The sequence below is a fragment of the Talpa occidentalis genome, unplaced genomic scaffold (assembly GCF_014898055.3).
Source record: "Talpa occidentalis isolate TD23 unplaced genomic scaffold, MPIMG_talOcc4v2.1 talOcc4.7, whole genome shotgun sequence".
Lineage (NCBI taxonomy): Eukaryota > Metazoa > Chordata > Mammalia > Eulipotyphla > Talpidae > Talpa > Talpa occidentalis.
Window position 1 is genome coordinate 99,326,655 of NW_023605083.1, and position 11,532 is coordinate 99,338,186.

The following is an 11,532-nucleotide window of genomic DNA, read 5'->3' on the forward strand; positions in this document are numbered from 1 at the left end:
AGGGGCCCTGGCTGGAGCTGGGGCAGACAGCAGTTGGACGCCTGCAGACTGTGCTCATGGCTCAGCAATGTCCTGGCCCTGCCAGGAGACAGTCTGGCCCCCACTGCCCCTGTCCCCCACAGCCCGTCAGGCTCCCACATCAGGAACTCTGAAGCTGTTCACCAATTGTCTGCTCCCCCAGAACGGGCCTCCCTGCTTCAGAACCCAGACATACCTACACCACCACCCCTCAGCCTTCCCCCGTGGCTGATGAAACACAGGCCAGGGAAGGAGGGAGAGAAAATAAGCAGACATCTCCTGGGGTGGGGAGCGGGTGGCGGGCATCATGAAGCAGGGGATGGGTTGGGGGTGCCAGGGGGCCCACAAGTCCAGAGGGTGTTGTTAAAAGGGATCCAAGGGGCAGTGTGAGCCAGCAGGGAGTTAATGTCTGCAGAGCTTTGCCCCTGACAGGCCTAATGAGACACAGGTGGCTCCCTGGCACAGGCCCCACTCCCTGGGCCCTCCTGATGGGGTAAGGCAATACTGGTTCTGTGGCTGGGAGGTGGAGTGGGGGTTCTGCAGTTACAGGGGGTGGGGCCTGGGCGCTGGCCGGGGCCCAGCACATAACTCTGGGCGGTTGCAGTCTGGGGCGCAGTCTGGGGCAGCAGACACCCAGCAGCTCAGAGCTGAACTGACAGCATGAAGGTACCGGGCCTGGGCCAGGGGACTCAGCACTGGGGAATTAAGCGCACTCTATGGAGAGGATCCTTACCAGAGAGGAGGCTATGAAGGCACAGGGGTTCCTGTGATGCAGCTGAAACTCTCAAGCCACTAGCGAGGGTGCTGAGCCTATCCTGGAGAGTGGGGTCATTTGGGAGGGGAAAGAGGTGCCAAAGAGCAGGCAAGGGGTGTTGCAGGGGGTGGTCTGCGTGGCGTGGAAGTGCATCTCTGGGGCTGGGGAGAGGCTGCAGTGAAGTAACGGTCTTCCTGTCCTTGCTAGGCCCTCCTGGCCCTGCCGCTGCTCCTGCTTCTCTCCACTCCGCCCTGTGCTCCCCAGGCCTCCGGGATCCGGGGCGATGGTAAGCAGTCCCACATTGCAACTGCAGCCTGAATGGGTGAGAAGCTGTTATGAGCCATCACTTCTGGGAGTCAGGCCTCAGGGCGGAGTCCCGGCTTTCGGGATTTGGTTTCCTCCTTTATACAACGGGGCAGGTGGATGGGATGGTCTTGGAGCATGCCCATTTCGAAGAAATCGTGCCATTTCTTGTGACAAAGTACCTTGCTCCCAGTTACTGAGGTAAACTGTGGCGTGCTGAGGAGCCCATAATTCCTCAGCCCCTCTCCTAAATCTCCCTGCCCTGCCCCCAGCTCTGGAGAAGTCTTGCCTGCAGCAGCCCCTAGACTGCGATGACATCTACGCACAGGGATATCAGGCAGATGGCGTGTACCTCATCTACCCCTCGGGCCCCAGCGTGCCCGTGCCTGTCTTCTGTGACATGACCACGGAGGGCGGAAAGTGGACAGTAAGTGGGCGGCAGGGAGGAGGGCGAGGGCAGAGGACTGGTTCTAGTCTCAGTCTTGCGACCAAGACTCACATCTATAAACCCGTTTCCTCATCTCTAAAACGGGGAAACAAAACTCACAGATCCTTTGCAAGCTGCTGCCAACTCTTAATTCAAGGTACTTATGGTAGGTTAGCACATGTAATTTTCACAATTCTGGGAGGAAAAGACCTTATATAGTTACCAGAGGCGAGGTCACTTGCCTGAGGTTACACAGCCTGCACCAGGCCTCACACTTAGGAATGTAAACTCTAGCGCATCCCTGTTAACTTCCTCCTGGCACTCCAGCAGCTGCTCACATAGGGGCCTGGTGCCAGCGTGCACCTTGTTCAGGGCCCCTGGCTCAGTCCTTTCACAACATGCATCATCACCACAGGGCCCAGGTCTGGGGGGTGGCCCCTGCCCAGGGACCCTGATTCTCTAGGCTCATCCTCTCTGCTTCAGATTTTTCAGAAGCGATTCAATGGCTCGGTGAGTTTCTTCCGGGGCTGGAATGATTATAAGATGGGCTTTGGCCGTGCTGACGGGGAGTACTGGCTGGGTAAGACGAGGGCCAGGTGGGCTGGGCTGGGGGTGGCCCCAGAGTCAGATCCTTGACATCAACTGCCCCTCCTCTGCAGGGCTGCAGAACATGCACCTCCTGACACTGAAGCAGAAGTATGAGCTGCGGGTGGACTTGGAGGACTTTGAAAACAACACAGCCTATGCCAAATATGTGGACTTCTCCATCTCCCCTAACGCAATCAGCGCTGAGGAGGACGGCTATACCCTCTATGTGGCAGGCTTTGAGGACGGCGGGGCAGGTATCGCCTCTCTCGAGAGCCTAAGGAGTTGGGGGTGGGCAGGGCTGGCACTGCCCAGTTACCCTTAATCCTCTCCAGGCCCCTCCTTTCCCCTTCTGGGCCTGGAAGGGCCATGGCTGGCTCCCACCCACCTTGAGCCTCAGGCCCCGGGAAAATCCCCATCTGCTCCCACACAGCCCTCTGAGAAGCAGCTGTTTCTTTCTGTTGCAGCACAGCTACCCAACATCTGGCTCAGGGAGGGATCCCATCCCACCAGATCGTCATGTCTCAGAGTTATCCTTTGCTGCTGTCACCCCTCTCCCTGCTGGCTCTGGCTCAGCTCCCAGCCTCAGTAGTAGCCTCTTCCCTCCTCCCCTCTGCAGGTGACTCCCTCTCCTACCACAGTGGCCAGAAGTTCTCCACTTTTGACCGGGACCAGGACCTCTTTGTTCAGAACTGTGCAGCCCTCTCCTCAGGAGCCTTCTGGTTCCGCAGCTGCCACTTCGCCAACCTCAATGGGTTCTACCTGGGCGGTTCCCACCTCTCCTATGCCAATGGCATCAACTGGGCTCAGTGGAAGGGCTTCTACTACTCCCTCAAGCGCACAGAAATGAAAATCCGCCGGGCATGAAATCCCTCAGGCTCCAGCCTTCCCTGGCTGCTCCTGGTCTCCATGAGCACATCCTCTCCCCCTACCTCCACCCCATAAATTGGTTCTGCTTCCCTCTCAGCACCTGTCTCTCACAGGGAGCCTTGTGGCTCTAGCCCCAGCTGACCCCATCACATACCTCTGCTGCCCTCCACCTGAAGCTCTGGTGCCAAAAGCTTCCCAGGTTTTCTCTGAAAGACTAGCCATCTCAGCCCACACTTGGCGAGGCTCCACCAGACTCAGTTTCCTCTCCCCTATCCCAAAGTCTGAGAGCCAGGAGCTGCTCTCACTGGCTGTAGGTTTTTCTGCTTCACCTTGGCCAGCACCCTTAAACCGTGGACAGCTTGCTCTGGGGCCATCCTACCAGGTTAGATTGAGCTGATATAGGCTGCCCACAACATATACCAGGCTACACACGAGCACTCCCTCTGGCTTGTCTCAGAGCACCTTCATCCTTGGTCTCCTTAACACCAACTTATTCCCCACTAGTGAGCAACTTACTCCCCCAGCCCCATTCTGTTATACTCAACTTCCCCTACTTGCCTGTCTCAGGCCCCCCAAAGCTCAAAACTGTAACTCTATTTCACACTATTGCATGCCACCCTAACATAGCCACATCCAAGGTAGGCATTAGATACGAGATCCCACCTGCCCCAGGATTGAGGTTTGGCCATGTAAGGGGATACAGGGCAAGCTCTGTGGGGCTGGGATCAGGTGGGGAGTGCAGGTCTCAATAAACCTCAGGATCTGAATGAACTGACTCTGGCTGTTGTACATGCATGTATTTGCTTGGCCCCCAAATGTGGGGACCTGGTTCTTCCTTGCCCCTCTACTGAGAGCACCCTGGCCTGAACTCCAAAAAGAAGAGCTGGAGTCAGGTGCTAAAGGAAACCTTGTATTTCACAGGCCTCGATTTGCTAACAAAAAGACTAATAATAAAATAATAATAATAATAATAATAATAAAAGTACAATACTGAAAAGGATTGCTTGGGGAGTAAGGGATTCCCAATCCTGCCATGGTTTGGTGGTGGCTCAGGTGGCTACTTAAGGCCGCAGGACGGGTCTGAGATGAACCTGCAGAAATAATCCAAGTCAAACTTTCCCTGTTAGGGCTCCAGTCAGAATGCTCCCATGGGCTTGGAGCTGGAGCCACCCCTGGAAGCAAGGCACAGTTGTGGGCCTCAGGGCTCCTGAAGATCAGACAGGTCTGCCAGCAGCATTGGGGAGTCCATCTGTATCTCACGCTGTAAGGACTCAATGTCGGCAGGGTTCATCCCGTGGCCCTCAAGCCAGTCAGCAAGCAGGGAAGCTGAGAGTGAGGCTGAGTCTGCCTGGCTGCTGGGAGAAGGGAAATGGAGAGAGCAGAGGGGAGAAACGCCGTCAGCTTAGGTTGGCTTCTCACCCATCCCATAGGCAAGTGCTTCCTGCACCAGGAACCCGCACCCACAGCCTCATTCCAGAAGTTGGGTCCACCTTACCCATCCTGTGGCCCGTCAGCTACACCCATGTCAAAAGACTGGTTTAGGAATTCCTCCAGATCAAAGCCAACACCATAGCCAGCCCCACTGCCCTTGGGAGTGCCGGAGAACACAGGAGGCAAGGGGTCTTCTACCTGCAGAAGATGATGACAGGTTACAACACAGGCACCACCAGGAGCATATTGAGGTCTGCAAGACACCCACTGCCCTGATACAGCTGGCAGCTCTGCCAGGACACCAGGGTGACAATTTGAGGGCCAGCCTCAACAATCACTGAGTGCTGGCTGGGGCACTTCCCAGGGAGTATCTTACTATGTCCCAACAATCTCCTCATTGGCATTATATTCTTCCTATGACCAAGGGGACAGTTCAAAGCTTCACCTGATGCTCAGCTGTCATGGGACAAGGATACACCAAAGCCTCTCCTATCCCCATCAAACAAGGACTTCCCATATCCATTTTCCCTGGGTCCACATCCAGATGTCTTCATGGTGTGGGCCTCTTCTCTCACCTGTGACTTGGACAACTGCTGGGTCACCAGGTTGACATCGGGTGACTCTGAGGTGGAGGGCTGAGGGGGGCCCCCAGTGTCTGGAGGGGGTGGGCCAGATGAGAAGTAAGGCAAAACACCTGGGCCGCTGGGGCCAGGCAACCCAGTGGGTGGCACAAGTGACTGGGGAGCCAGGAGGCTGGAGGTGGTAGTCTGCAGAGGAGCAGGGCCAGGGACGGGCCCAGGAGGGCCAGCAGGGTGGGGAGCAGGAGGCAGGCAGGCAGGCTGTGATGCAGGACCAGGGGTGGAGCCTGCAAGTGGTGGTGGGGGGCCTGCTGGCCGGGACACTGGACCAACAGGAGAAGTGGTGGGCTGGGTTATAGGGGGTGTTGGTACTGGGGCGTGGGCTGGTGCCATGGTGGGGGCTGTGGCCGGGGTGGAGGCTGGAGGCTGGGCCATGCGAGTCCAGCGTTCCAGCAGACTACGGTCATTGTCACTAAGCACCAGTCCAGCCAGGGGATCGGTGGAAGGACCTCCAGAGGTCCCAGTCCCTCGCTCCTTGCGCTCCCGCTCCTGTCGCCGCTTCTCCCGCTCCTTGGCTCGTTCCTGTCGCCTCCTTCGCTTCTCCTCCCGCTCCCGCTGGCGCTCCTGGGCTGTCACAGGTTTCCTAGGCTCAGGAGCTTCCAGGGGGGCACTGGGGCCATCTGTAGGAAGTTGGGCAAGGGAGAAGGTAAGAGTCTGCAGCCTTGGACAAGCCCGGGACCCCCACCCCACTCCCCAGCCAGCTACTGCCTCCACAAGACACCTCTGAGCCGGCTCCGCAAAGACTTGAGTAGGGCAGCTTTGAGGGCAGCTTTGGTGTTGTCTGAGATGGCACCCTCCTTCTTCGGAGGTGCTGGTTCACTGGTGGGTGGCGGTGGCTGCAGGGTCAGATCAATGGTGTCCAGTGCAGGGCCAGAGCATGGTGGTGGGGCTGGTGGAGGTGATTCCATAGCACAGTCCCCGCTAGGAGCCCAGGGACTGGGCATCTCAACATCGGGACAACCAGGTTCACTGGCTACAGGTTGTAGGGAAGGCTGGAAACGGATCTGCTGGCGGATGCCCTCACGCCGTGCATGAAAGTCCTCAATCTCGGCCACAATAGCTTCCTTGATTCGTTCCCGGGTGAGGGCTTCTCGGTCAAAGGCAAAGTCAAAGGGTGGGGCACAGTCAGGCTCATCATCAGGGTCATGGTACTTGGCTAGGAAAGGGTGGCGAAGGGCAGCAGCTGCTGAGATGCGGGCACTGGGCTCGAAACGCAGCATGCGCCCCAGCAGTGAGAGGGCCTGGCGGTCAGCACCTGGGTACACTGTCTCCCAAGGTACAGGCTGGCGGGGTGGTAGGCTCTGGATATAAGCCCGCACCCTCTCAGCCCCAACAGCCTGAATCACAGCAGGTGATGGAGTACCCAGCACCATCATAATCAGTTGCAGTTGGTGCACATAGTTCTTGCCGGGGAAGAGCTGGCGCCGGGCCAACATCTCGCCAAAGATGCAGCCTACGGACCACAGGTCAATAGCCTGTGTGTACTCATGCAGTGAGAGCATGAGCTCCGGGGCACGGTACCAGCGCGTGGCCACGTACTCAGTCATGAAGTACTGGTGCTCAGCGGGAGAGGTACACAGGCCACGAGCCATGCCAAAGTCACCAATCTTGAGCTCACAGTTCTCATTTACCAACAAGTTGGAGGGCTTGAGGTCGCGGTGGATGACCTGAGCTGAGTGCATGTACTTGAGGCCCCGCAGCAGCTGGTACAGAAAGTAGCGCACGTGCTCCAGCGTGAGCGGCTGTGAGGAGTGGATGATCTGGTGCAGGTCGCTCTCCATCAGGTCCAGGACCACATAGCTGCAAGGGGCAGGGGGGGAAAGTGTGGGCTAGTCCACCCACGTTTCAGCCCCCTCACCATTCCCCTCCCAGCTCCAGACAGGTAAGGTGCTACCCTCACTCTCTAGGGCCCGCAGCATGGGGTGAAGATTCTAGAGTCTCTACAACTCCTCCAAGAACTTAAGTGACATTAAATCACTTTCCTCTCCAGATTTAGTTTTCCCATTGGAGAAAAGATGTGGTTGGAATAAACCCAGGACTGACCAATAGGCTGAAGTTTTGGGGGACATTTCCATTGTATGGTAGTAACTATTTAAAGGACTATGAGGAGACTGCAAAGCCTTGTCTGTTTTCTGTAGGAAGTGTTTTGCGAATGGTTAGTGATTTCAGCTATGAGAATAGAGGGTGCAATTACAGTATAAATCCTAGATACTGAGATTCTATAAAACTGTAGTATATGTACTCTTCTTGAGGAATTAATTGTCCCTGGGAAAGCCCCAATGGAACACTGGTCCCAGAATCATGGGAATCTTCCAAGCCTGCCTTACATTAAATTCAATTGGCCTTCTAGAACTTTAGCAATACAGCCCCAGACTGCTCTGCTGCCCTCTCCCATCCCTGCTCCTTACACAGACTTGAACTCCCCATAGGGCACAGTGGGCCTCAGGATGTCCTTGATGGCGATGATGTTGTCATGTTTAAAGTGTTTGAGTATCTTCAGTTCCCGGAGGGTCCGCTTGGCATTGGTCACCACATCAAAAGCATTAGGGATCTTCTTAATGGCCACCTGCTGGCCTAGGAAGCAGGGAGGAGGCAGATACCATAAAGTCCTGGGGTAGCTGCATGGTGACACCAGGCCCTGTTCAACACCTCCCTTCTTGGACGCCAAGTATCAGCTACTATAAACTGAATACTATGTGCCAACCCTGCGCTACATCCTCTACATATATTATCAGATTTTCCTTTTACATCTATCCTGAGGCAGCTACTAATGCTAAAAATTAGAGATGAGGAAACTTAGCTCAATAACTTGTTGGTGCACAGCTAGTGGTAAAGTCTAGATTCTAATGTCTGAGTTGATTCTACCTTCCTACATTCTTCATCTAGAACCCAGTTATCCTACCATCAATCCTTTGTGTCAGTCTCTAGCTCCAGAACACACTTATTTCAGAAACCAAAGGCAGGACCTCCATTCCCGTCTAACCGGGGTGGTCATTTTTCTAAGGAGGAAGGAAGCTGGCTGATGTGATGGCAAAACCATCATGCCAGGGTTACAAAGAACTGTGTCCAACATCGAGCCTGGCACCCAGAGGGCACCTGACCTACAGGCAGAATTCACATTCCAGCATTCCTCCCTGGCTCTTTTGAGACGGTTTCCACGTCTGAGAGGGATCCAGAGGGAAGCTCACCCGTGAGGCGGCGGCGCGCCGAGGACACCACCCCATAGGCCCCGTTGCCTATGGTTTCGATGATCTCGTACTCGTCGCCCACGTCAAAGGTCACATCGAAGGAGCGGGCTTTGAGCAAGGCAAGGTTCTTGGCTGCTACAGAGGCAGCGGTGTTGGTGGGCTCCACCTTCACCGGCCCTGGGGGCTCCCCGGAGCCGTCCTCACCATCTTCTTCCTTCAGAGGCTCGGCCATGGCGTCTGTGCAGAGACGCTGGTGAGAAATGAATGACCCACCCGGCCCCGCCCCGGCCTCAATTTCCCCTCTGCAGGCTGGGGAGCAGGACCTGGGCTATCCAAGTTCCTTCAGCCGACGGAGGCTGGGTGGGGGGGCTGGAGAGAACGGCCGGCACGGAGCGGACGTGCCCCACCGGGGCTCCGGCCCCGAGCTCGGGTCCGGGCGAGAGCGCGGGGTCGGAGGTGGGGGAGGTGCGGAGAGGCGCGGTCCAGGAAGAAAGGGAGGGGCGGGGCACTTCGCCTTCCTCGGTCCACACTCACCGAATGGCGCCTCACCCCGACGCCGCCTAAGTGCTTTTGGAGATCCCCGACGCCCCGCGGGCTCCGGGCACCGGGGGAACGGAACTCCGAGAGCCGGCCGCTCACTTGTTCAAGGCCGCCGCCACCACCTCAGCGTCGCGCCCGGCCCCGCCGGCCCTCCCGCCCCGCCTCCCAAGACCACGCTCCCCGCGGGCTCCAGCCAATCACTGGACGATCTCCGCAGAGGTTCCCACCCCTTCTTTTTGCTACGTCCAATCCTAGTCCACACTTTGAGAAAGCCACGCCTCCAAGCGCGCGTCCCTCTGTTCTGCTCGCCTAAGGGCGCCGCCCAAAAGGCGCTCGGGCGCTAGGCTGGGGTAAGCTCGCGGCCCGGCGCCTCCCCTGACGCATGCGCGCTGGTAGCCCAGGCGCCGAGTGAATGGAAAGCGAGCCCCCGTGCGTGCGCGCGCACGTGCACGCAGCCCCGCCACAGTCCCGGGAAGTTGGCGGAGCCGGGATGCCCGGGACTGTTCCCTTGGCGGCAGGCTCATAAAATCCCTTTATGGTCGCGCTTCCTCACTCGTCCCCATGGCTGCGGGGATTGTGTCCTCCACTTTCCCGATCGGTCCCCGGACCCCAGCTCTGCGAATTCATCATCCCAGGTCTAGGACAAGCCCTCAGTCTAACCACAGAGATCCGGGTCCTCCGGGATGCCAGAGCGTCCAGCCTGCAGCCGCCACTGACTGACTTCCGGTGGCGGAGTTCTGCGTGGTTTTCCGGCATTCCTCCCCTCGTCCCGCGGCGTGCTAGCTTCGCCTCTGTTTCCTCCGCGCGGTGGTGTGTCCCGCCGGTCCCGCCGCCCTTGAGCTTTGGGCTGTGGCGGGACTGAGGTGGGCAGCGGCCGAGGCCGTTCGGCTCTGACTCCGCGGATCCGAGCTTTAGCAGAGTCCAGAGAGGGCAGAGCCCGCACTGGTGCCCTGGCCCAGGCCAGAACCTGATCGTTCATATAGCAAATATTTCTCGAGCCCCGTTCCTCTAGGACCCAATATGATAATGAGCAGTGTGGGCCGGGAGGAAAGGTTTCCACCGGGGATCTCGAGGCAGGGCTGTAAAGGAAACGTTCCTGGAGTCGGGGGCTCCGGAGACGACTGTACTGGAGGTCTGGTGCTGGGGAAGCAGGCAGTGGTATGGAGGCCGGGAAGCCGGGGAACACGGGCCCTGCAGGTCTTCCTTTGCCCTGATAATGACGGGTGAATGCACCGGGGAGCTGAGGATGGAACCCAGTGAGTAGCAGACTGAGTGCCGGCTTAAGGGTTTGTTCTGAAGTAGCAACGTGATGGCCAAAGTTGCTCCATCCAGAAACGAATTTGGGAAACCTAAGTTTTTTAAGATTTTTGCCTATATACCCCACGCTTGTGTTTTTGTTTTTTCCATTAAAACATACAGAAAGTTCCACGTATGTAAAGCTCAAGTCTCACAAACTTATCTTGCAATGTATTGAATCCAGGTGAAGAAAAAAAAATTACCACCCCCTTAGAAGTCCTTTCTTTTCTAATAATGACATGAAATTTTTTGCTAACTCTTACCCCCTTTTTTTCGGCATTGGATTTCAAGACATTGGGCTTCATACATTAAAATAGAAAATAGATAATACATTTAAAAAAAATTTAACATAAGGAAAAATATATTTAGTAGTATCAGATCAGCCCCAGGACAAATGGATAGCTAGCTAGACTTTAGACACTTACAATATGATTATATAGGCCTCTTCACTTAAGATTGAACTATAAATTTAGTTCAGTCAACAGAAACAGACCCTACCATGTCTCCTTTACTCTCACACCACTATCATATCACAGTATTTCTAACACCACATCGGTGCTATGTGTTGGGTCATACCTGTGAATGCACAGTCCCAGCCCACTCTCTCACTACTATCCAGGGATCTGCTTTCCTCTGTGATAGCATCACGGGGCTGGTTCTTGGGCATGGGGAGTGAGGATAGGCTCAGACCAGCCTGGGAAGTCACAAGGGACATCTAAGTTGGGAAATAGAGGACAAGCATCTGCAAACAGGCGAAGAGGCCAGGAGCATGGAGAGAAGGGGTATAAGCAGAGGAAACAGTATGTGCAAGGGGCCGATGTTAGCAGAGTATGATACATGTCCAGAGGGAAGTGGTGGGGAGGGGTCACACACAGAGATGGGGCCTGAGGGGTTGGCAGAGACCTAACTACACAAGCCCAGGGCCTTGGAGGGAGCCGGGACTAAACAACACAGATCTCAATGTCCTCACTGTAAAGTGGGATATTCAAGCCTACCTGGTTGAGTTGTTTTATGGATTCCAGAAATGAACTGGCCCTTCAGAGGTGCTGAGATTACTAACTGGGAATTCCTTCCTGAATGCCCCTCCTTCTCCCCCACCCCCCGCAACCTGAAGGTGTTTAAGCAACATCTTACATCTTACACATTTCTCCTTCACCACATTTTGAGAGGGAGTTCCATTTACCAATGAAAAAGTGGACTCAGTGGGAGGTATGTGGGGGACATCTGTAACAGTTCCCATTATTTGCACAGACTTACCTCTCTGACTAATATGGTTCAGTCACCCAGTGAGTGGCTAGGGCATCCAGGGAGAAAGCCCTAGTGGCCAAATCACAGCTCCAGGGGCCAATCTTGTGAGGGCAGGCAATTGTCAATTGTGAGGGCCCCTTTCCTGGATCCTTCCCCACTTTCCTCAGCTAGCCCCCCTGATCCTGCTCCTATCAGACTGGCTCCCCAAAGGGGGCGAGTTAAACAGATGAAGTC

The 11,532-nt window shown here is 56.0% G+C and overlaps 2 protein-coding genes across 4 annotated transcripts; one reads left to right on the top strand and one right to left on the bottom strand.

Annotated features, from left to right (window-relative positions):
- Window positions 1-602: 602 nt before the first annotated feature.
- Window positions 603-3,911, top strand: MFAP4 (microfibril associated protein 4). Its single transcript, XM_037492851.2, has 6 exons — window positions 603-684; window positions 980-1,058; window positions 1,348-1,502; window positions 1,986-2,082; window positions 2,162-2,344; window positions 2,707-3,911. Exons 1-6 carry the CDS (start codon window positions 679-681, stop codon window positions 2,952-2,954), a joined length of 768 nt encoding a protein of 255 aa, XP_037348748.1. The 5' UTR covers window positions 603-678; the 3' UTR covers window positions 2,955-3,911.
- Window positions 3,847-11,500, bottom strand: MAPK7 (mitogen-activated protein kinase 7). Of its 3 annotated transcripts, none has more exons than XM_054689014.1 (7): window positions 11,308-11,500; window positions 8,215-8,451; window positions 7,435-7,600; window positions 5,748-6,826; window positions 4,964-5,646; window positions 4,453-4,586; window positions 3,847-4,312 (listed from the first exon to the last, which is right to left on the bottom strand). In XM_054689014.1, exons 2-7 carry the CDS (start codon window positions 8,444-8,446, stop codon window positions 4,156-4,158), a joined length of 2,451 nt encoding a protein of 816 aa, XP_054544989.1. In that variant the 5' UTR covers window positions 8,447-8,451; window positions 11,308-11,500; the 3' UTR covers window positions 3,847-4,155. The 3 variants fall into 3 exon arrangements, with proteins under 3 accessions (XP_054544989.1, XP_037348751.1, XP_037348750.1); XM_037492854.2 differs by lacking the exon at window positions 11,308-11,500 and adding an exon at window positions 8,749-8,887 and having other exon boundaries at window positions 3,847-4,309; XM_037492853.2 differs by lacking the exon at window positions 11,308-11,500 and adding an exon at window positions 8,749-8,887.
- Between the last annotated feature and the right edge of the window lie 32 nt (window positions 11,501-11,532).